Source organism: Limulus polyphemus, unplaced genomic scaffold (assembly GCF_000517525.1).
Source record: "Limulus polyphemus unplaced genomic scaffold, Limulus_polyphemus-2.1.2 Scaffold273, whole genome shotgun sequence".
NCBI lineage: Eukaryota > Metazoa > Arthropoda > Merostomata > Xiphosura > Limulidae > Limulus > Limulus polyphemus.
Window position 1 is genome coordinate 246,399 of NW_013665883.1, and position 26,933 is coordinate 273,331.

Genomic DNA, 26,933 nt, shown 5'->3' on the forward strand with positions numbered 1-26,933 from the left:
CAATTACTCACTATCTTCACACACACATTACGTTACCCCGTCACCCTCCCCCACATACCCGACCACCCTATATCTAGTAAATACTAGAGCATTCGCCAAAGTACAGGATAGTTCTAGAAACGTGGCGTCACAGTAGTCATGTGACTCGCTGACGAAACAGTGGAATGGAACAGAGTATGTGAAACGTCAATATCAAATATATCAGACTGACAATGCCCAATCTATAAGGAGTAGGAAATACGTTTTAAATGTTAGGTGATACAGGAAACAGGAGGACAAAGGTTCAAACAGAGGAAGTGTGAGACAATGAAGAACAATATTAAGATTCAAATCTGGAAGATCCACCTGATGAGGAGGTCAACGAATCTGGAAGGAATGCAATAAAAGTGAGACAGTAGGAGAGGAAAACACAATACATGCCTGGAAAAAGTGGAAGGTGGTGTACAAGGCTGCTTGATAACCTGCAGTGGAAGATACAGAAGCCCCATGGTCAAACAGCCAGATAAGAAAATCTATAAGGAGAGGAATAGTGGGTCGAAAAAGGGAAACCCCACAGCTTAATGAGGGTAGGATAGGCATATATGTACTTGTTGATCTAGTCCTGACTGAGAGCATCCATTGCCAGGGCCTGTGGATGAGGAAGAGGTAACTTGGTGTTGAGAGGAGTGGAAACAGCATCCAGATGAAGAGTATCCCACTGAATGCAATGCCACTGGAAAACCTGTGGGTTGATGGATTACTCTGTGGATAAATATGATCGAGTCGAGAAAGATGATCTACCACGAGGTTAAAAGCACCCAGAACATGACATGCTTTGAAACATACATGCAGTGTATGGGCCCAATAACATAGATCCAACATTTGATCACAAAGGAAATGAGAATGGGTGTCTTCTTGGCAGTTGAAATAAGAGTCAATGGTGAAATTGTCTAAACGGATTATGGCAAGTCTGTTCTGTACAATAGGAAGAAAATGATCCAAAGCACATCATAGAACCAGAAGCTCAAATATGTCGATATGATATGACATATCAAAAAGTGAGAGAGAGAGAGAAAAAAAAAAGCAATAAATGAAACATCTACAAAATACTACTGCCTAACAAGAAGTGATGGTTAAGTAGAATTGAATAGAAGGAGTCATGTGCTTCAGGAGGGTGTATCGCACTCCTATTGGTGGATGGTTGTCTCATGATAATTTACAAGCAAAGATGCAGTGGTGGGGTTGGTGGGAGTTTCAAGGCTTGTGGCATTCGAAAAAAGTTTACACATAGAGGGCAGCATTGAACAAGAATAGCTATTATGTGAGAGAGGGTAAGGTACTGTATCGGAATAATTGTAACATTTTGTTCATGTTATATATATATTTACAAATTACAGTGGTACAAGAGTTCCACCAGGAACAGCACTTTTAGTAACATCTATTAGTATGCAAGTATAACGTACCTCACTTTCCTATAGTATAATTTCATATTTACAAAATTTTACAATTTTTTGAAAGTCTTAATTTAGACTATACTAAAATCTGGTGAATGGCATTTGACAATTTAATCAAAATGTTACTTACTGTAGCAGAGTCTAATCATAGAAACAATCTACCGTTTTACTTTATTTGGTGATTGTTGTATGACAGTCATTGACGAAAAATATACATTCAAATGTTTGTGATTAGTCAGAAACGTATATAACAGATTTGTAAGTGAAGTTTTGACATCTTCAAACATTCATTTCTATCTAGAAAAAGACAGGACTTACTGTAAAGTATCATGTCCATTGTTTCTCAAGTGTTTGATTTCCTGATTATGTATTTATCATCCTCATTTATCTGAATACAGTACATTTTATTTTCACTTAAATACAGTTTTTCCTCCATCTATTAATATAAATGAACTATTTATACAAAAATACCCAACCACTTTTTCAATCAGCTAGTATCTGACTTTCCTTCTATCATTCCAACATCACACCATGCCTTGTATCTATCATTTCACCTACAAGTTACTAAACTTGTTCATATGCATATAGGTTCACTAATCTCAAGTATTATGAAGATCAAATAACTGTGTGCTAGGTTAATCATTAGAATATCACAATACTTTAATACCATTTGCATAAAATCCTGTAGTTCCACCTGCAAGACTGCATTTATTATTTGATTGCATATAAAAATAGCTGTGTAACCTCCAAAAATATGATTTAAAAACCATTTATGTTCCTGGATTTTTAAAATTTGAAAAAGCTGTATTATGCTAATTTCATGTATATTAGGTGTTTAAATGAAAATGATAAATCAAAAGTTGGTAAACTCACATCTGGGAGTCAATCTATCCTTTATCATTTAGCAAAAAACAAAACAAAAAAACAACAACAAATTAGTGTGTAATATTTCCATATCTCTTTACTAGCATCCAAGAACATTATATCTTTTCACTTCTCAAGCTGCACAAGCTAAAATTAAGCAGTTTTATTTAATTGTTTGTTGACAGTTTGTCCTTTCTTAACATAAGTGTTTTGGTTGAGTGCACTATAGGTGTAACAGGAGAATTTTACAAAAGTAATTTTTTTTTTAATTGCAAACTGCCAGACAAAAAAAAAACGAATTATCAGTATTTTCTGAAGATTCTAGAAAATCTACAGTTCAATATATTTTTTGCTTAACATTTAGCATTTTTGACAATATTTTTCGTGAAAAATGTTTTGTTCAATTTTCACCCTGGATGAGTTAAACTTCAAAGAGTCAATCATATATTTAAACATAACAAAACACCATTCTAAACTAAGCAGAAAAAATAAAACAAAGACAGAGGTTTTGGCTGATATTCAAGCATTTCATTGTTGAGTTGAAACATCAATGCCATCTTCAGAAATGTTCTTGATTGTTGAAGATAACTCTTTCAGCATATCCTTGATTTCATCTAGAATCATGTAAACAAACAATAAGAACAAAGAAAGAATCAACTTATGTACAAACACTTACACTGAAATATCACATGAATGTATAATAGAATCCTCTACCTCAATCATAAGTATCATTTTTCAGACGGACATACATAAACACAATGAGTAACACAAACAAAATCCATCTGAAATTTTGAGCTTATCTAGTTTCATGTGTCCAAACTCACTTATTTTTCTGCATCAACTGTACCTCAGAACTAGTATAAGCCACATGAATGTTTCGATTAACCTTGTAAATCACAGTATATAGACAATAACTTACTGATTTATATATTCTTTTCTTAATTTTTGATGGTAAATCCAATAAGAAAGAAGTTTAGAGACTGTTCAACAGTAAAAATCATTAGATTTTAAAACATAGCTAACCAAACCTCTAGAACTATCTTAATACCATATACAAATGTTTAAAACTAGCTTGTACATGTATTTAATTAGTGTTCCAATATCATGTTTATTTACATACATTTCCAACAAAGCTTGTTTAGTTTTGCTTTTCATCATTCACAGCAAATGTTGATGTAAACAAAACAGAGTATGAAATACAAACTTCACTAATTTTAATTCCTTTAATAAATTATACACTAAGAAATTATATACACAATGATTATATTAAAGCATTATTTCCTTCCATAAAAAAAATGAAAATGTATTTGAATATGATAAAGTTTATACAAACACAGATTATTAATAAACAAGTTAAAAACTGCTTATTTACCAACGCCCTCTTTGTCAACAGGTTTTTTTGTTGTATCTTTTATCAATTGAAGATCAGGATGGTGAAATGTCTGGATGTTTTCTTCGGGTTTTTTCTTTCCAACTATACCAGATGATAGATTTTTTGATGGCTGACTCATATCTAAACTAGTTGTTTTTAGAGGCAAAGGTGACTTTCTCGCACTTTTGAACTGGTCAGTCAATCCGTAATGATGAATAACTGCCTAAAAAAAGTATATGAAAAATAAAATAATACTTGTAACATTTATTCAGAAACAATAATTGTGGTATACAAGAATTAAAATGTCAGTTCTAAATACTGTGAAATATTGCATAACATTTTATTTTTTTATACACATTTGATATACAAATAGAAATTTCTCCAAATTCTTATCATAACTGATTTATTTTAGTAAAATATTTTCTTTAAAGAGTAGGATATTGTATTTTTTTTGGTTGATTTTTTCTTCTTTTTCACTTTCACTTTACTTTATGGGTATCATTTAAGTAGTAAATTTCCTGCTTTTTTTTCTCAACTTCCTTTGTTGTACGAGTGGTGACCCAGTATGAAACTCTTCCCCCCAGTGTCTTTTTTTTTTTTTTGGATACACATTCTTGGCTATATAACTTTAATTTCAACATCTTTGCAATGAAACTATATGACTGTCCCAACTTCTGAATGGGGTAGCTATCAATAATTTCTGATTGGCTGATATTTTATTCAGTGTTATGAAAGTGGTTGAGTCTGAATTGAGTACACCTGCAGAAATACAAATGTTTAGGTGACTAAAATTTGATAGTGTATTTTTTCATATCACCAGATCATGTTACACCAAGTCCAAAACAATAAAAAAATAAAAAGGAATGTAATGGATATGACTGTAGTTGCATAATCAGGGGTTAGAAATTAAAATGGTTCAGCCAAAATAAGAAAGTTCAGCATCTCTGTAACAATACCACATTTTAATCAGACAAATGGTCAAACTAATTAGCTTAGATGACTAAAATAAATATGTCAGATATATAAGTTTTCAAATAAAATAATTTCATTAAATATTGGTACAAAAGCAGACAAAACCTGAATAAACGATACCTATTTCTTTAGCAGTATAAATGTAATGACTTAAAACAACTTTATTTCCATGGATTAGGTTCATCCTGTATTACCTTTCATTAAGAGTCAAGAATAACCAGTTCCATATGTGTTTTAGGTTTAATATTGAAAACCTAGTGTGATCTTCAAAGTAACCCAAAACCCAGCTTAACTATCTGTTTACCTGTCAGCTAATAAAAAGAAAAGCAGATTGATTCATGAAGAGTTTAAGTCAAAATATAATGATAGGTTATTTAACAAAAAATAAATAAAAAATCATCTCACCAATAGTGGTGTTCAGGATTTCAAGAAATACAATTTTCTACTTTTAAAAACAAGATTTTTATATTCAGTTATGCATTTACATACAAGTTTCCTTGACCATATCATCAACAGTGGTACATCATATTAACATGTTGTCTATGGATTTATGTACAACTTCTTTTGTTTCTGATGTTTGTTGGGATATAATAGATTTGAAGATTATATATATATGTTAATTTCTTATTGACAGTTTATCCATGTTTTACTTGTTTCTAATGTTAAGGAGTAAATGTCACACGAACAATGTCCTTGCATTATGTACAAACTTTCTTGTTCTTGATGTTAGTTCAGAAGTACATTCCTTTATTTATGCACAACTTAATGATTTTTCTACTATCAGTGAGAGTACATGAAGTTTACTAGCTGTCTTTATAATTGCATAAAAGTTTACTTATTCTTGCTATCAGTTTAGGTTACATAAGACTTAAAAGGTGTACTTGCAATGATGTACAACTCCACTTGTTCCTGATATTAATGCACCAGGAAACAAGTTTGGTTTGCATTTGTTTCTTTTGTTGAATTTTGCACAAAGCTACTCAAGAGTTTTCTGTGCTGCTATCCATAATTTTGAAGTGATAGACCAAAGAGTAGGCAGAGGGTCAACACCACTCATCTCAACTCTTCGGCTACTCTTTACCAATGAATAATGAGATTGACCTTCACATTATAATGCCCCAATGGCTGAAAGGGATAGCATGTTCTGTGACAAAGTTTGATACTGTGAGACGAATCCCTTAACAACCAGGTGATACCAAGCCATTTGAATTTATGTATTTCAAAGTTTTTATTCCTTACAGCAGTGGAGTACATCAGGTCAATACATAGTTGTTTTCACATATTTGTACCTGCTACTGACACACAAAGTTTGCACGTTTTCATCACATTTATGAAGAAATATACTTGTCCTTGTTGTTGGTACATCAGGTACCTATTTCCCCTTTGTCAGTTTCTATTAAAATATTCCTTATTTTGAATATCTTAAATCCATCATGCCATTACTCTCACTTCAATAAGGAATGCCAGCTTCTTCCATTCAAAAAGTTACATGTCCAGTCAATGTATTTTCAAACCCACTGTGTCTTCTGTTCACACAGAGCTTTCTTTCAAACATGTGGATATATACAAATCATATTATCAATACCATGTGCAAAGTTTAATTTCAACAACAACAAAACAACTTATGTGTTTCACTATACCAATACTTTTTGATAGACCCAACATAAAATCATTTTAACTGAAAGCTGAAATAATACTTTTCTTGAACCTAATACGAAAATCTTTTAACCTGATAGCTGAACCAATATATTTTGTTAAAACACCAATAAGCATTTACTTATTTGAAAACTAAAATAATACTATAAGAACCTGTTAACCTGACAGCTGAAACAATACTTACTACTGCTACAAGAACCTTTTGAAACAACGGTTACTACTGCTACAAGAACCTTTTTACCTAACAGCTGAAACAATACTTACTACTCGTAATAAATATATATATGAAACTGATGCGTGAATCAATATTTACTACTACTACCATAAGAACACATTAACTAGACAGCTGAACTAATAAATTTTGTAAAATTTACTACAAAAACCTATTTATTGACAACTAAGCCAATACCTTCTATGAAAACCTGTTTGTATGATAAGTGAGGGCTAAACAAATACCTTTTGTTAAACTTATTATGAAAACTGTTTAACTGACAGCTAAACATATACCTTTTGTTACACTTACTAAGAAAATTTGTTTACTTGATAGATACACAAGAACTTACTGTTAAAACATTCTTCTCTCGTTCTAGTGATTGGAGTCTGTTTTTTAATTGAATCATCTCTGATTGACTACTTTCCTTAAATCCTGTCAACTTTTCTTCTAATTCATGTTTTATAATATTTGTTTCTCGTTCAGCATGTTGCTGGGCAATTATAGCTTTAACTTGCTCTCTTCGAGCCTCTTCAAGCTTTGTTTCTAATTCTATGATCTGGTTCTGATGCTTTATTTGCTGATTGTTGAAAGCTATAGTAACAAGCATTAAAAATAATATAAATATAAATATAGTATAAATTATTTCTTATTGCAAAATAAAATTCATAATGTAGCTTCTTTGACAAACAAAAAATCAAAAACCCTACATTGGCATTTAATTTGTGGCTCTAGATTTAATTCAGGTTGATCAATCACAAGACCTGTTGTTCAACTACTCTCGTCCAGGCTAATAAACTTCAAAGGTTACCATTAGCTGAAGGAACAACTAAAGATTCTCATGCAGAGATAACTATCAAATTATATTAAATGTATGCACATAGGTGAGGTTCAAAGTACAAAGTCACAATCTTTTACAGAATGTCATTCAACATGGTATTATGTATTTGATACAAAAGTTATGAACTCTGTGTATATATATATATTATATATTGAAGTAAAACAGAGTCAAAACCTCATAGGGAGTTGTCAACTATTCATTTTACCCTGTGTTGCTGGTTTAGTGACAGTCCAAGGTAAATAAAAGTAAATGCTGGATACAATATACAGTTATAATGAAAAAACTGTAGATGTGCATTTTGGAGGTTCTAGAGGATATGAAAATGCAATATGCAAACTGTAAGATAGACAAAAGTATTTTTATTTTTAACATGAACATTGCTTTGTACTCAGACTTTTCAGGGTTCAAGTCAGATTGACATTGTTAATCTACAGATATATACATGTATGTTGAGAACAAATACTTTTGCAACTCATTTTTGTATAAAACAGGCTTGTACATTTTATTAAAAATTTGCCACATTTCATCTAGATACACACATTACATTTAGAATTATTGCAAAATTCCTTCTCCAATATGGGATTGGTCCAATGGACAGAGCCAGTGCCCATTTGGTTAACTGTAATATTGATCTTTAGTAAGCCTCAATATGGCAATTTAGAGTACATTATTAAGAACGTTTGTTTACACTCAGCTAGATAGCTCCTAAAAGATAGACACATATTGGACATCATATTCAAGAACATTACTTTAGGTAAATATTTAACAAATAAAACCAGAGTTTTGTTTGCATATAAATCCTGCTTTTGATTATAATTTTCACTAATGTTAAAATATTTTTAACAAATTCCAATTTCACTGCAGTGGTGTTTATCATAAAATACTGAAGCATTGTCTTTGTGTTTGGTTCAGGATCATTCTCCTTAGTGGATTATATATGATGAAAAATGAACACTGAATGTTAATCATCTATCCCTAGTGTTAATACACTGGCAGAATATCACATGTATGTTTCAAAATAAATTCTTTAAACTTGGCTCAGCTTGTAATGAATTCAAATTAATGTTTGTTTGTTTGTTCTGTAATTAAGCACAAAGCTACACAATGGGATATCTGTGCTCTGCCCACCACAGGTATCGAAACACGGTGTCTATTCAGATTAATCACATTCTTAGTATAGTGTATATAAGATCACTTATAACAAAGTATGTACAGTTATGTTACATGAAAAAACATAAATTATAACATTATACAGATAAAATCTTTACTTGTGTTCATTTAGATAATAAAAAAGTAATAATTATATCCAATTCTAAATAAAGCCAGCCAGTAACTTAACAAACCTGTGCTTGTATATTTAATTGTACTGAAACACATATTAACAAATAATGAAAAATATAAAGCAATCTAGCTATAATGAAGCAAACTGTGGAATCTTAGTCTAGTGTACTGAGAGTTAAAGCATATCTATTGAATCCTATGCTAATAGACATTTTGATATGTATTTATCAGGAAATTGTGTTCATATGACTTTACTATGATAATAACAGTTGGCATAAAATTTCAAAATCCTATAAATTCTTTTAATTACATTGCATGAGCTTTCATGATGAAGACAATGAAATAGTAAGGTTGATCAAATATTTATCCATATGGCTAAATATAACCTGATGCAACAATTACGCCTGGTGATCGAACTAAACATAATTCTTTGCAGTTACGATAAAAATCATGTTAAAAATATAACAGCTGTCAGGCTACACAAAGTACTGTTAGAAGTAATATAGAGGCAACAATAATAAAATAAAGTTTAAATTATCAAAAGAGTTTATTCCAAATATAATTTTCTGTATACTTTGGAATATATTTCATTATTAAGAACTTAATAATCTGTTACAAATTTATGTTTTTTTTTACTTCTAATTTTTATGAAATTCTTTTAAAATTATCTAATCATGTCACAAGATTATTCTTGTATAGTTTAAAAAGCTATAGTTACCTAAAAAGTTTTTAATAAAGCCAAGTCTCAATGGTTAATAAGAATTTCAGTGATACATTTAAAAAGTAAATCAATAACCTATTGCATTGTTTTCCTTCTTTGACTCCAATTCATTAGCCAGTTGCTGTATAGTACATTTTGCCTCTTCTGCTTCTGTTTTATATTTACTCTGTTCTTCCATTAATCTGGCTTTTTTCTTTCTTTCTTCTAACAACTGAACCTCAGTTTCTTCAAGCCTTTCCCTTAAAGCTTTTACTGTCTCCTTGGCTAGAAAAATATAGGAATTCATGTATAGAGAATTCATGTATACAAAATTACTTGTAGCTAATTAAAATACTTTTATATTGCTAATACTTAAACATCAATTAAGTAAACTAGGTAACTTAAGGTTTAACTGTAGTAGAGTTCTTACAGTTTGGTGTCTGAATTAAAGATCTTTCAAGATCTTCTGTTGGTTTTTGTTTTAAAGCAAAGCTGCATAATGGGTCATCTGCTCTGAATATGCTACAGGGAATAAGCCCTAATTTCTAGTGATATAACCCCTGTGGCTTTACACTGAGCCACAGGGGAATAATGACCTTTTTAGCAGTTAGTATAATTTTCAAGGATCTATTACAAAAACCATCATCAAGTTTTTGTGATATGAACTTAACTTCACATAGGCAAAGATCCTAAAATGGTGCTTAGGGTTGAAAAGTCATCTCAGCCAAATGGTACACAAAACAAACTACAAAGAAAAAAAAAAAGGAGACCTAATTATATCAGAAGCAAAAAACCTAAACTGTCATTACAATCAACAATACCAGTGAAGTTAGTACGCATTTTTGTAAATCAACAAAACACTAATGTTAAAACTAGGGTACAAAAATAATTTTAAACACAACAAAGCACAAACAGAAGAGCTATTTGTTCAGTCTGTCTATTCAATATGTAAAAAAATAAAAAAGAGCTGCATAAAAGACAAAAAAAAAGTAAAAGTAAAACAATGTTAATTGGTAAAACCAAACAAAAATATATCCTGAGTAATCAAGGTGAAATGTAACAGAAAACAGTTAGATGCAAAAATAAGGCAAAAAATGGTTTCACCTTCAGCCATATTAAAAAGCAAACTCATTACTATTATTAAGAAACGAGGATCCCAGTGGATGATTAAATTTAATATCATGATTGTTGTTAATCATACATTGTTTGTAACTGTTGTTTATGATATCTTGCCTGAAGCTAACCCACTCCTATGGGCTAAAACATTGGTTTTAATTGCTTTAAAAAAAACTACACTGTAAAGCTGATCTTACTAAGCCAGGATAAAAAGAAATTAAGTCTTAATGCAAAGCAACCAAATGGTTAAGGACTTATTCCTTCATTGAAACAACTTATTAAACTCTTAAATTAAAACAGAGAACCATGTTCAAAAAGTAAAAAGGAGGAAACAGAATTAGGTCCAAAGGAATCTTACCAAAGTTAATACATTGACAGTCTGTCACAACACCATTATATGCAAATAAAAAGGCTAGTATATTCTATAAAACACCAAATAAAAGCATGACCGACCATATATATATCTGTAACCATGGTCTCAACATATTATACAACATGTTATTTCATATACCATCAAGAAGCTTTAACCACTACCTTTAATATAATAATATACTGCCAAAAATACTGTGCAACTTTAACCTTAGCCAATCATTAACAATATTTTATGTTCAGGAATATGGTAATTTACTGTTAGGAAGATCCTTTAACTTTCACCTCTGATATATATCAGAAAGTCTGTCAATTAGAATATTTTATCTAGTATCCTTGAACTGCAATCTACAAGCAAGAGTATCTTAACCCTGAACTTCTGCACCTGCTTAAACAAACTTCTTATTTCCTAAAGTTATGCTTCTGAATGGACATAACAATGTCCTGTTGAACAAGAATATCTTGTAACACGAGCTTCTGTTTCTGATGTGTTTTTAACTACTTGTTTCTGATATTCATACAAAGCTGCATACAGGCAATCTGTACTAACTGTCACCAATTTTGAACTGATAGATTAAAGCAGTGGTTCTCAAATTGTGGGTTATAACTTTTTTTATCTTTTGCTGTTGGTATAATAATTGTCTTTGTGATAATCCATGAGTTAGTGGTGGGAGGTGTAAACTTGATACAGTTGGAGAAGGTTTGATTCAATTGCTAATTCCGGTTCTCAAGTTCTGCAAAATTGAAAAATCAGTAATGAGCGAAGATCCCAATTTTCCATGATAAAAAATTCTTGATAAAAAACCATAAAAGTCAGTGTTCTTTGGTGATTAAAATTGAGTCTCTCCACCCACATTACATACATATAACAGTTATTCACACATTTACTATTTTTAAGCAAGTTGGAGCCTACCACACCATCAACTAATAAAAAAATTTTAAATAAATAAACTTACATAAACAGAGTGAAATAAATAAATGAACTCATTGTACATTGTATTCCCAGTATGTCTGTAAATAGGGCTACAAATAAGTGTTCTGCCAGTGCACATCCATACCAAAATGTAAAAATGGGGAATGAATATTTTTGTATGCCAGTGCTTATGGGGACTGTAGATTGCAAACAATTAATCCTTTAGGCTTTTGTTTAGTTTGGTCCATGGCTGACAATGGTTCCTTTTTTTTTAAATTGTTCAGTTTTAATAAAATGTGGGAGTTTACGTACCACATTGATGCTTGTGACTGCTTTCATTTACATGCAATGCTAGAATACTCTCAAACATTATATTATGTTTTGTTTGTTCAATGTGGACCACGATGATTCAATTGGTCTCCATATGAAAATTGTTTGTTTGTTTTTAAAATGAGCCCCTGTTTATGAACTTTGCTTTTGATGTGAAGCTCAATCTACAATGAAGAGTACCTTCTCCCTAATGAAATCATAAACTACTGTAATCTTTGACTTTTATGTAACAACACTTCCAATAAAAAGTGTTTCAACTCAATATCTTCTTTTTAATATTTAATTTAATTCTATCAAGATCATTCTATAAATTTATTTCTCACTAATAATGAAATTATGTACATGTTCTGCTATATGAAAGTCATCCCATGAACTCGACCACTGCTTCTGTATAAGAACATAATATTATCAAGAACAATAGATGCTACAAGAACCAATATTTACATGTAAGATAATTCTTTTCACTGTAGATTCATGTTAATGCCATTAAATGGCAGTTTTTCACTACAACCTAAAAGTCCTGTTTGATGGTAAACAACATAATCACATTATCATTTATAGTATAGCGGTAATAGATAAGAATAACAAACTTACTATTCTCCTCTTGCATTGTATACATTTCTTGCCATTTTTGACGATCTGCCCTCAATCGTTTCAGCAGAACTTCTTGCTCTTGCCTTAAATGGTGCAACTCTTCCTCCAGTATATTGAAAGGTAAAGGATCATTATCTGACATTTCTTTGTCAGACCTAATTAAAAATAGCAATAATGACGAAGAAGCATCAAAATTTAACAAATGCACTTATTTTAAAACAAAACTTATACTTCATTATGAGAATTCTAAATGTTATTGAAAAGAAAAAAAAAACACTTTAACAGTTAAAAATTCATTGCAAGCAAACAATTCAAAACATGAGTGAAAGAACCCTTAGGATGAGAAAGAGTCAAGAAACCTGAAGAAGTACAACTTAACAAGTAGTAGGAAACCCAAATTCAATATAAAAATATTGAATGATGAGGAAGAAAAAACACTTTAACAAACTCTTCAAACAAAGAAACCTCAATATCAACAATTGAATTCTCATGATGAGAAAGAAATATGATCTAAACAAGTACAACTTAACTGTAAACAAATAACCCCCACACATGATTTGGAAAACTGTATAAGATTCATCAATTATCAACAAAACAACCAAACATTAATATGAAAGACACCTAAAACCTTACAAATACTAAAGTTCAGCATAACTTTTCACTTAATAATATACCAAAGTGTGGCCTGCTATACATAAAAAATCCCTTATACAATGAATTAAGTCAAATAAATTCCCCAATTCAAACTTTTCAGTATCATTTTACATTACTTTCGCATCAGAATGGATTATTTATCACCAAAAGTGTACTTTCTCATGGAAAACAATGAATAACAGTAACTCACATAGCAAATGTGCACTCAGAAGAATAACATTGTAAAACTCTGTATATAATGCTGTATTTCCTCAATTTGGAACATTTCTTCACAGAGATCTCAAAAAAGACCCAGTAAAGGTTCCATCATCTGTTTGTACATTTGTCATTTTGGTTGTGTTTAGTGAATCAAATAAAGACTGTTTTTCATAGTTTTTCCAGTCTCTTCATTTTACATAATTCAGTTAAACTCTACAAACCATTTTCTGTCAAATCTTTCTTAAATTGTAGCTTCTGCCAAATTTTATAAGAAAAGCAGTTAAGCTGGAAGTACCTCATTGCTATATTTAAAATATATGTTGTTTCTAACAAAAATATGGTAAAAAAAGTTGTAGTTTCTCAAAGAGAATTTGTAAAACTTGAGTTTGAACCCTCCCCCCTCTTGTTGCATGTTTTTTAAAAATTTTCAGGAAATTTAATCAACAAACATGATATTTTACAGCTTGATCATAGAATTAACTGTAGCATATTTTTTTGGTCATCAATAGCAGCTATTAAAAAAAGTTACATTTTAATGTAAGATTTCTAGATATATAATGATTTACAGAGCATTATAAAATAAAGAACATAAAATAACATATTAATAAAGTTTCAGAGCTCAGACAGTCAAACACATGTCAATGTGAATTTCAGTGGAATGAATGAGCATGTCATATTTTATCTTTATGATACATAGTGCACAGAATTACAATAATCTAAATATTATTATTCTTAGCTTATACACTTTAAAAAAGTAGAGTCTCATCCTTTTTTTCAATGTAACTAATAAATACTTACTTGAATCATAAAATGACCAAAGATGTTCTTTATTTGTTTTGTTTTGGTAATATGTAACAGTAAATATTTTCTCCTTAGATTTGGATACAAAGAAAACTCAAAAATGAAACTGTATACATTTTCTTCTCCTCTAAATAATTTACATATTTGATTATCTCTTTCATAACCAAAGGTTTTCCTTGATCAACTTTAATATATTATCTAAAGTTCTGATCTTTAATATAAACAGTAAATTTTCTAGATGCAACCCTTTTTAAAGTTTACATATTCTTGTTGCAAACTAATATTGTTTTTCAAAACTCTTATTGTTCACAATCTCAAAGTTTTTAAGAATCTTGTAATACTCAAAATGTATTGTTATCTTTGAAATCTAACCCAAACCATATTTTCCCTTATTCACTCCAATTCCCCTTATTTCTTTCCTTATAATCAACTACCTCTTTTTTAAACTTTTTTTATTATTAGTTCACTTGTTATTTATTCAAATTGAAATTTAAGAAGTTAGGTTGCAATCAAAGTGGCACTCTCTTTCTAGTAGATTATTTGTATATCAATGTTTTTTGGGGAATATTCTGAAGTAGAATTTTTAAATGTTCCATTACTTAATAGTTAGCAAATTATTTTTTGAAAGGGTGGTAACCCAAAGTTTGCCAGCCTTTTGCAACAAGAATTAAAAAAATACTTTTTTAATTAATTCAACTTTTATTATAATACTTTAGAAAGTATGGATGTCATCAAAATTTCTGTTTATGTATGAAATAAAAACTTCATATATGCAGGAGCTTGATTATGAAAAGTCTGAGTCTCATCATAGGGATACCACAAGTCCTGTGTTATACTGTTTTAAAAATAAAAAAGTATTAACTCAGAAACAGAGATCAGGTTTAGTTAATACATACTTGTTTTCATTAAGGTTGGATTGTTGACAAGTTTTTTTATCTGCCATTTGAAGCTGAATAGAGAGTTCTTTTAAAAGGTCTAAACGGCTAACTGCAAAGGTTAGACGAGTGTCAAGTTCTTTCAGCATCTTTAGTGATGAAACAAAACTTTTCTCATGACAAGTCATTTCACTAAAAAAACTGTGAGAAATATAAGCTTCAGAAAACATTCAAATTAACAATATATATATATATATATATCACAATCACAAAAGGAAACAAATACGTTAAATTGAAATTTCTATGAAATTTAAACTACAATATCATAATTTAGTTTTCTTCTTCAGACATCTAACTCTAAAATATTATCTAAATGAACTAATCACAAGAAACCGTTTTCATGATAAGATTTTTCAAATAAAAATATTATGGTAACTATTTCTTTAAAATATTTTCAAAAATGAGAAAAAATTAAATTTATATATAAGGGAACATAAAAAAGATATTAAATGTCATTCCTGAGATCTCAGTTAATAAAATTATACTAAAATAAAGGAAAGAAAAATTATATTATCATTAAAGTACATCAAATGTACATCAGACCATTTTTTAAAGTAAGCACTAAAGAACAGTGCTAATACATGTAATTGCTTTATCTTAGCAGCAACTACACCCACTGTGCATGAAATATATCTGATCTACATACAGCTTCATTAAATAAAGTTTTTGCCATTATGTTAATTGTCAAATAAACCACACCACATAATAAAAAATTATTTCATTTCAAAGTGGTATGATTTCCAAAGTGCGCCTAAAAGTAAACATTGAATAAAAATAATTACTCTTCTATTCTCTGAGTAAATATATGCATATAAAATAGGCAATGTATCCAAATTAAATTCAAATTTTATTATCATAAAGTTTTCAGATTTTAAATTATTCAGAATGTCAATTTAGCTGAATGTATGAAAGGAGCCAAAGTGAAAAATACACATTTTCAAACACTTTGGCACAAAACTGATCTAAAATACAAGATTCCAAGTCAAAAAAATATAATTTAAGGCTCATGAAAATTAAAGTATTATGCTCATCTACAAATCCAGAGCAACCAAGAAACTTGTATCTTTATTTTGATTTGCCTTTCAGAATGTTTATTTTATAAAATATGGATACATGTATAATAATATGTTTAATACTTTTATTTTTGAAGAATGAAATTTAGGCTAAGTTTGCTTAAGTGTTCAGGATTTTGAAAATTTATTAAATTCCTAAACTATAACTTGTGGAAAGCAAGCTATCAAAGTCACACCATTTGTGTCCTATCTAATGTAAGTTTAGGTCCACACAGTATCTGTTTATACCAAACTCCAACACATCTCAACTTCTTGATCATTATTACCTGTACATTATTTTGTAATATATATACTTCGTCTTATAAAGAAAAACAGATTTTGTCTCATACAGTCTCATGCTTAGAATTCCAAGCATGTTTCCTAATGGAATATTGTAACTGTTTCTTTAAATCCTATCATCTACAAACTATACTGTTTGACTAATAGTTTTCCCCGGAGCTACAAGGATGACAGTACACTAATTCTTTTAATGTGTAAACATAGAGATTTATTATGTTGGTCAGTATAATCTGTAGGTTAGACTTGACTGGGATTCCATGATATACTTACATGGTGATAATGAAATGGAATTCCTCTGTTTGTTAATATACTCTGATGTTGGGTAGGCTTAAATGAGTTAAAATACTTATTCCATGTTACATAATTATATCACCATATGTTGTTTTGTTGTTACATTTTTGTGCCCTGTTTGTTATACTTCTAACAATGCTAAGTTTCATGGCTATGGAGTGAATTAATGCATAGAACAAGTACCTGTTTGTATAGGTGCTTTTTCTATAGATGAGATCTTGATCACTTATTTTTTTAATCAAGACATCCAAAAAGTAAAATTTGCTTATTGCATGCTACTTCTTTAATAATTAAAAACATTTTTTAGTAATATAAAAATAATAAAAAAGTTGGTAATACTACAGTGTTGTTGTCCTTCTAATATCTTTTTTTTTAACTTTGTCATTTCTCTTATTTAAGAAAGTTCAGTTTTCTTTATCTTCTGGTAAAAATAACAATAATATTTACACTGTGATTTTTCATTAAATATAAGGAAAAGGAAAAAAAGATCAGTTATGGTGGCTCATTTTTGGATACATGAAAATAAGATGCTATGGTAAGAACTTTTGTTCTTCTAAAGTAGACAAAGTACATCCCAGAACAATACAAAAAACCACTGATGAACAAAAATGAGCAAGAAAAACATGTACAACTTTTAAAGAAAACTAAGGAAACCAAAGCTATTGTCCATTATAGCTTGAAATTACATAGTGTTTGTTATCATGTTTTAATGTTTTTTGATATCAATATATTATCATTTAAGCATTTGATTATTAATATTCATTAAATAATATTTAATATTGTAACAAATGTTCTTTGCAAGTTTCAATTTCTTTTCAAATTTAATTACTTAATTACATTATACATCAGAATTCAATTATAAAAAACTAATATTGTTGATTGCTACTTAGTTTCAATGTTGTATAGTATTATCATAGCATTGTCTGTCTAATGATTCTTTATTTCTTGCTTTTCTATGGGTGGTAAGTCATTTTTTGTTATCTTGCTTTTCTATGGGTGGTAAGTCATTTTTTGTTATCTTGCCTTTCTTTTAGTTTCTTTGTCTTCAATTTATCTAAGTTAGTCTTCCCTACAAGTTTACTTAAATGGTGAGTCTTTGCCTTTATACTTATCAAAGTTCATTTACAGAACATGTTTAATGAGCCATTTCACATTTTCATTTATTGTGCAGGGTAATGTATCATCTGCAGTTAAAATATTGTTGCATGTGAGAACACACAGCTGTTAACGTTATTTTGTTAATGCTTTTTGTGACATTAGTAACTGAGTAAGAGTGACGGTAAGCATAAACAGAATTGTAATTATTTTGAGACAAGTTACCTGTTTTAAAACTTGGAAGAATTGTAACTTTAACAAACTGTTCTGTTGAATTAACTACAAATGATTTATTATTCATACATATTCAATAAATAAAGCTTTTATGCATCAATAAATCAATAAATCTATGAGTCGTAAGTCAATCCCAAAATAATCCATATGAAAACTTGTTATAAGAATAGAATATTACATAATGATGTAAATAAAGGCCACAAATCTTTGAGTAAATATATTATCATGCTAACAAAATAATACATCATGTTAAATTATTAATAATGAACTTTTAAGCACATAAGCTCACAAGCTAGAAACTGACCTTCTAAATGATGATTCAATCCGAGACAATGCACCTTCATGCTTTGTCTGCAACTGTTGGAGCTCCCTCTCTTTTTGCAGAACATGATACAGCTTGTCTTCAAGATTTTGAACTTTTAGTTTCTCTAGGTTGACTTCAGCAGTTCTGTTCTCTAAAGAACTCAATAAGAGCTTACTCTCATGAAAACAGGTTTCTTTTTCATCTTGAAGAGATTTTATCTGTTTATAGTAAATTTATCCAGATGTAAGTACAGTATACCCACAGCCAAGTAAAATACTGTACACAAAATGCTAAAGTATAAAGTATTTGATATTTCATCATATTCTTTTTAAAGATACAAATATTACAATATTTTTATCTTATGTTGACTGAACTCTCCAAGAACACAAAGCATCTCAATGGTTTTTCCATAAAAATTCATAAGTTTAGAGAGGGAAAGGGGGATCTATTATTGCAAATGTGTATTTTCTGTTGAATAGTATGAAAAATAAATTATTAATATAATGTTATGTATACTTCAGAGAGAGCCTACAGATTATTTGTGATGAGTAAAGAATAATTCAAACATCATTCACATACACTGTAATTTACCACTACCAAAATCCTGGTCTTGTTCTTTGCTTTGCCCTTCTGCAATATTAATGCTGAGATATTAAACTATCACAAACGATTATAAATCAGGGACATTAGGCAAATACAAAGGGTTGAATATTTTATATTAAAAGGATTTGGGGGACCTCACCACATAATTACTGTCTTTGTTGCTACATCTAGTCAACTTCTATCTGATGACCATGAATACTGACAATAGCCTTGATCTGTAGTTCCATTATAAAATGCTTCATAATAAGGCTGTTATGTCCAAAGCTCACCACACCTCCCCATCACCTTTCCACAATCTATCTAATGTAGGAGGATGAGAGTTTCCCAGTACCATTTGAACAATCTGATTGCACAGAAATCCATAACTGATTTAATCAGTATGTCTGTCTTCATATAGAATATCATGAATACCCATTTCATTCTCTAGTTGCTTGAGGTATGCAACAGTTGAACAGAAAGTATAACTGAAAGCCTTATCTTGGTGAACACACATGTCCCATTGGCCTTGTTTCCAGATAAAGATCCTTCTTAATTATGTTGCATACTGTTGCCTGGGCCAATGGTTTTTGTGTTTGAGAATTCTCCCCTGTTAAAAAAAAAGCCACATGTTGCTTACAACAGATGAGGTGTGACTTATTGCAGTAATCTTACTAAACGGCCCTGTTGCCCCAGTCTGATCGATATTCCTTTGTTTTCCAATGTCACTAAGTATAAGTGATATCTCTGTCTTGGAAATTCTAAATCCCTGAACTGAAAGCATCTTGATGATCTGAATGTATGGATATTTTAAATCAGAAAATACTGTTACATACCCTTCCCAAAAGCAATTTGCAGTGGCATTACACTACCTATGAAATGCCAAGCAATGGAAAAATATAGTTCTGATACATGCCATTCTACCACAAATTTATATCAGCTGTGGTTGTTAAGTGTCTCACATTTGCATGTTTAAATTTCATCTTTAATATAACACATTCAATCCTGTATGAGAACAGATAAAGCCTGCTATTTATCATTAACTAAACATACGTTATTGACTGGTTAAAACCATAATTAAAGAAGTTACTTGATATACACTTTCTAGTTTCTCAAAAACTTGGCTCTCTCTCTCACATTTTATAATGCATAGTTATTTATTTTATGTTGTACAACAGTTCATTCATACATATGGCCAAAACATTTTTATACCAAATTACACAGTTCATTACCAACTTTTTTGCCTATTTGGTTGTTTTTGATGGTTTAAACTTTAAAAAAGTAATATTGTTATATTATCACATAATTATAATGAATTGGTTGAAATTTCACGGGAATATTCTACCAATATTTTAAGTATTAGTTGGAACTAGGTTAAATAGATTCCAATAATGAAATAATATTTATGAAAAGCTGCATGATTTAGGTCTCATAAAATTTTTACAAAAAATATTGATCTTATACAGATGCAAACAAAGGCTAAAAATTTCAAAAGAAAAAATGAGTTTACATGTATTAATATAAGTTAGTAGCAAAAAAATAAATTATATATTTACAGTTTATTTTTCACACTTTCCAACTTTCATTTCAAGAAATCCTTCAATTAATTGTCCAAGAATAAAGACACATAGTTTTAAATGTGATTTTCTATACAATTTAAATCATCAAACTATACTTGGTGTCTCAAGTAACACAAAAATATGTTTATTGTAAATATCTTTTACCTGAAAGTTATTTTTGGCCAACTCTTCTTTGTGGATGATATCAGTGGTTTTCTGTTGAACTAAGAGGGCATAAACCTTGTGTCTCCATCTCGTAAGTAAAGTCTCTGCATTACACTTGTTTGCCTCTTTTTCTTCACAGTTTTTCATCTGTAATTGTTTTTACTTTATGTAAAACTATAAGAGCAGAAGAGTGATAAGTTGTTGGATCCATCTTTATGGTATACCAATTACAAAATACTGTATGTTGTTTTCAATCAGATCTTCCAATGTGAAATTAGAAGAGATTGATGGATGGATTCGTTCTAAAATTTACACACATGAACTACATTATTTGTAGGGTGTAATCAAATGTTGGACAATGAAAGCAAACAGCTTTGAAGGTTTGTTTTGATATGGAGAAATTCTGCTTATATAACCCATAGATAGATAATTGCAGGGAAAAATGGTGCTAGATCCCAGACCTGGAACCTCACAAAATGTAAAAAGTAACAAAAACATATGGTTAAAGAACTGCAGTATCATTACAAATTAAGTAAACATGCTAAAAGTAAAAGAGAACAGTAAAAGATTGTGAGATAATGTAGTACTGTAATAGCAGACTCTCTCACCCATCCATACCCCCAATCATTCTTTTTACAAATGAACACCCTGAATAGCAGGTTTATACGAACATAGCAGTTATATTATCTGTGATCTTTGGTCAAGTTTTTAACTATAACATCAACAAAATGTGAATGAATTTTTACTGATCAGTAATGTTCCAGCACAATTATGTTAGAACATTTACACCTATTGATATGAGGGCAAGCTACTTATGATTTGACATAGCCATTTTAAATGTTTTATGTGTTCTTAGAATAGTTATTAAATGAGGACAAAAAATATTATTTCATGAATTATTGAATTATATATTTCATATATTACTTAGTTTAGTAATAAGTTAATTTGTTAACTGATAAGGTATGTGAAGTTTGGATACATGAAATCATTGAACAGAAAGAAAGTTATATTAAAATCTGTTGCATTTTCAAAAAAGTCATTTGTGCAAAGATTTCTCTGCCATTGACAAATGAAACTATTAATTATAATTTTAAAAATTCTAAACTGGTGCCATTTAAGAGTTGTAATGTGATAAAACATTAATCTTATTTTATTAGCTAAAAAATCTCACACTTGTAGAACTTGCTTATTTTCAAAGACTTATTTATTTGCTACCTGTAAGTCACATAAAGCATAAAGTAATAATTTCTTCAGAACTTTTGTGGATTATCAACATTCATGAAATACTCACGTATTTGGCACATAATACTCCTCTCTTTGCAATAATCATAAATCTCTTGCACAAGGCCATAGGAAGGTACTGTGGGGATAGTCAGAGAAGAGGCATCACTAGGCACTGGCACAAGATGACCATGCCTCAATTCTATTTGACAGTCCCCGAATCCCCAGTTGGTGTCTTGAAAAATCAAAATAAAAAACATTGAGCAATATCATAATGTAATGCCAAAAACTACCCAAAGTCTTCGAACTTAGCAGAAAAGCACCAAACTTGATGGTCTTCAGTACAAGGCATGGTAATGGCCGAGCCTCACTCTTCTCATGCAAAAAAGTGAATCATCATTGGTGTAGCCAAAATTTTATGTCATCAAGTTACGTTTCTGTGGTGCACAATAAAAAACTATAATTTAGTAGAACAATCTGGAAGCATAGCAAAAGTTATTTGACCTTACATAAAGAAGATTTTTAGCTGTCTGTGAGATCTTTTTGCCAAGCAAAAAGTTTGCCAATAAACTATGTACATCTGTGTGCTATATTTTGTGACCTCACGAGTGCGAACGATTAAAAATTGGTGCAATTCATATGGGTTGTTGGTCAAAGTGGTATTGTATTGTTAACACCAACCTGGATTGGAGTGCTGAATTTTTATCTGTGCAAATGTCATTTCTTCATCGTGGTTTTGATGTGCTGATGTGAGAGGTACTGTTTAATTTTTCATTTTATGAATGATTGATGTATATTTCTCATGATTTGTTTCTAGATTAACCATTTTCTGAATTTGATATTTGTTTGATATAATTGCATTATTTGGTATGCTCATGTTAAGTGTAAAATTTAGAGTTAATGAGTTTATTTTAATGTTTTGGCTTGCCTTCTTATTGGTTGGTTAATAACAGGATTAGCGCACAGTGTTGGCAAATTAGTGTTCATAAAATAAGTGTTGGTAAAATTAGTTGATTGGTGAATTAGATGACGGTGTTTAATGCTTAGTAAATTAGAATGTGGTATTGTTTAGTTTTAATTAGTGAAAAACTGAATTTGACTGTCTAATGTTGTTCATTTCAGTGTCTTGTTAAGCGAGTGTTTCATTTTATTTGTGCTTAAAAAATAATTTTCCTTCTCCATAGGGAATGGATATCAGACAATATTTACCAGTAAATTTCCATCAACACAACATCAGCAAAAGAAAACAGGAAATGCAGAGAAGCTCAGGGTGATCTGTCAGGTGCAGAGGAAGATTCCAGTAACAAAACAAAGGCAGAGGAATCAAGTATCAAACCGGTAGATTTCAGTCCAGCTTGTAAGGCTTCTGATTTAGGAAATATCAAGAATAGTCCGGTGCAGCCGAGGTTAGCGCAGTATACTTATGAGTGATTCTGGTAAAAAAAAAATGCTCCTTTCAATACCACTAGATTGAGAAGCATGGGTAGTTGAAATATTGTGTTCAACAAAACGTTTCTTTTTTTTGCATGGGCCCCAGGGCAAACATCCTCCCCGGGCCCCCTTTCTATCTCTCTCTCTCTTTCTTAACATTTTCAAGAATTTATTAAAAAGAAGATCCTAAATTAGGACATCAACAAACTCATAATCCAGACAAAACTTAGCAGCAACCATTTTTACCTCACAGTATAAGCGTAAAAACATTAAAAAAGTAACATCAAATATCTATTAAATCTATAAAGTAACAAATACATATTAATTATCACTCAAATTATTATTTCAGTCATTTTTAATGTATCAAGCATCTATATGCAAAGAAAAGCCAAAAACTATGGTTTTTATCCTTAAATGAAGATATAGCCTAAAGATGCTTTGCGGGCTTCACGGCATAACCAGGTTTTATTCAGTTGCCCCCTTTCCAATCAAGTTGGATGTCTACAATCCCAGTAAAAAAATCAACACAGATTGAGGAATGATTAACTTGTGAACCTTGTAGAACCTAGTCATTGATATAGACAAGGAAGACAGATTACTAGACACCAATCTCCTGTCTTCATAGGTCCAACTACTAACAGCAATAAAAACCCTGAGGAACTAGCCCGACTCTCTCAGTACTCCCAGACCAACCAGACTAAGATAACCCTAGAACTAAGTTCCAAATCCCGATGAACTGCAGGAGACTAAAATCCTACAGGTTGGGTAGATAATAGTGGGGAAGATATGAACTGAACAACCAATTGTGACCCAAGGACATGCAAAACTTTTGGACTGATGGTTAAGATTACTATACGTCCAGGAAGTCATGGAACTGAGCCACACGACTCCTGAAGGTATATAATAATCATCTATGCTGGTGGTGAGTACCAATGTACCAAGGAGCTGATGTTGGGGATCAGTACACACAAACAGGGGTGGATCTATGACCCCCATGTAAGAGCTGATGAAATTCTATAATCCAACAACAGCTGGGAAGAATTTAGAAGCCGAAATTTGAACCAACATGCATGCTAACAATGGATCCAGCTCATCCTCAATGAAACTGGTGATCCTGAGAGTCTTCTAACAAAGTGAAGTGGAAGGAAACAAAATGTTGAAGTTGAATTGTAAGTCTGTAGAGTTACTCTGTCCCATCAGGGGAAATACACTTATACTGGTGAACTACAAACTCTGAACTACAAAATCGATGTGTGGTGGTAGGTGAAGTCACAAAGTTCTGACAACATGTCAGATAAGGCCTAACTGTCCCTTCACGTAACCAAGAAGTAAACCTATCAGCATGAACCACAATTTTTGTGTATGGAGAAAAAACAAAAAATGTGCAGACCTTTCAGCCATCAATTAAGTTGTAGTCTCAAAAGCAACAGGGAAAAGCCAAAACCTCATACATTCGAAGAACCAACAGAAATAAAAAAATCAAAGACAGCTTATCCCAAAGTGGCCTCCTTTTCGTCTTTCATAGGTCATTTGAAGACTGTGGTAAAGTAAGTTGTCTTGTAGAGCAAAGCAACTGTGGGCCATCTGCCACATCCACCCTAGGGAACTGAACCCCGGGCCCTGGTACTGCGAGTCTGTAAACTTACCACTGACCCACAGGGGCTCAAAATCCTATATACTAAAAGAAGGTACGGGAGAAAGTGAATCTAAACTCTCTCCAAAATGTTGAGGATTGTCCTTAAATGCAGCCTCAGAGCCCTCTGGAAGACCACCACAGATCCGAATATATGCCTCCATCTCAATACCAATAAGATCACTGATATTCTCAACCAAGAGTGACCCCCCTCTCCCAGATTGTTGTGCAATGCTAGACATCAGAGGTTGGAGAGGAGAGACCCAATTGGCCTCCATGCTAGAAATAATAATCCAGGAATTCATATCATAATTGGCTTGCCAATAGGGAGAAAGAAAAACTTTTTTTTTTCTTTTTAATTATTAGTACGAAATCAACTAGATAACATGATAACATTCAATGTTCTCAGAACAATAATAATACTGGGAAACTTGTTTGTGACACTTTGTCGAGAAAAAGTGATAAAAGTATCTGAATGAGGTGCTTATATACAGTACCAGGATACAGGGCACATTGACGTAGGTGGGGAGTATAACAAGACAATTATCACCAAGGGCAACTGAGTTGGGTATAAAAGACTGGATCAAGTGAGAAAAAATCAGACTAATACTTAGATGGGAAAAGAAGAATCCCTGGCAGTCGAGTAATAGCTGTAAGTGGCAGCTGAGGTATGTTTGGAACTTCGTATATTTAGGAAAGTTCTTGTCAAATTTCAAATAATTTCACTCACTAATTTAATTTCTGTAAAGCAATTTCCTGAGAGTTACGTAAGCTACTTAGAGTAAGAAGACAATTTTCAAAGGATTAAAATCAACATACAATATAGTTTGAGTGTTTTAATAGTAATACTTTTAAAATTTTCTAATTTTCAAAAATGCTATAAAGAATAACATTAATAAATGTACAATATTACATGTATTTCATTTGATAGTGTTATATTTATTTTTGCATAATTTCTGTTTCATACTATACACACTTTCCTTGACTCTGATAGTGCCATACCAAATTTTTCATCAGATTCAAAAGACATGTGTGATGCACATACATGTGCATTCAGAAATATATCTGTTGCACAGAGCATCTGTTTTAATTTGGAGATTAATAAGTTCTTACTTGTTCACTTTGCTACAGTTAAGTATCATCCATAATGTTTTATCAGAAAGCTGGATCATTTCTGTTTGCCAGCCTTGCCACAGCTCAATATTATCTATAGTTTCTAGTCATAAAATTAACAAAATCTTAACTTTCAACTATGCCTCAGGTTGATATTGAGGTATGCAGGCATGTCATACATTTTCTACCTTCTCATTTTAATGGAAAATCTTCACAATTTTTCATTTATTTCAAGTATATGCAGTTTTAAAATAACATGTGGTCAAAGAAGCTGTTATGTTGCTTTAACATGAGCTATGCATTTTTATGTGTCATTCCTCTGAGATAACACCTGTCTGCTCATGGAGAAGGTTGCTGTAAAATTGTACCTAGTAGGTACAGTTTTTCCCATGATAGGTCTGGTGATACCTTAAGGTTACAACCCCCCTTATTTTCTAATGGGAATGCCCAGCCATATGGGTAACACTTTTCATCATAGGAACCTATGATGCAATAGACTTCATGTATATATAATGTGATTCTTTCTGAAACTTGAACAGATTTTTTTTTTAGAGTTTAGAGAACATCCAGATTTTGAAAGAATTCCAGCTTTAATATCACAAGCTAAACATTCTTCTGAAAAAAGTTAAAAAACATGTCCAAAGTGCTAAAAAACATTTAAATTGTCATGATATAAAAGACTGTTTGGTTTAAATATTATTGATTAATTTATATTT

General features: G+C 30.9%; 1 protein-coding gene across 4 annotated transcripts in view; it reads right to left on the reverse strand.

Moving 5' to 3' along the window:
* Positions 1–1,794: 1,794 nt before the first annotated feature.
* LOC106456930 (coiled-coil alpha-helical rod protein 1-like) overlaps positions 1,795–26,933 on the reverse strand; it is a 35,984-nt gene continuing 10,845 nt past the window's right edge. For 3 of the 4 annotated variants that reach the window (XM_022382723.1, XM_022382722.1, XM_022382721.1), the window contains exons 6-13: positions 20,820–20,966; positions 18,517–18,734; positions 15,202–15,381; positions 12,653–12,807; positions 9,427–9,615; positions 6,861–7,102; positions 3,670–3,892; positions 1,796–2,911 (exon numbers count right to left, since the gene is read on the reverse strand). In XM_022382723.1, coding sequence (XP_022238431.1) covers positions 2,826–2,911; positions 3,670–3,892; positions 6,861–7,102; positions 9,427–9,615; positions 12,653–12,807; positions 15,202–15,381; positions 18,517–18,734; positions 20,820–20,966 — 1,440 coding nt within the window. In that variant the 3' untranslated portion in view covers positions 1,796–2,825. Of the gene's footprint in view, positions 2,912–3,669; positions 3,893–6,860; positions 7,103–9,426; positions 9,616–12,652; positions 12,808–15,201; positions 15,382–18,516; positions 18,735–20,819; positions 20,967–26,933 lie in introns of all 4 variants that reach the window. The other variant, XM_022382725.1, reaches the window with a different exon arrangement.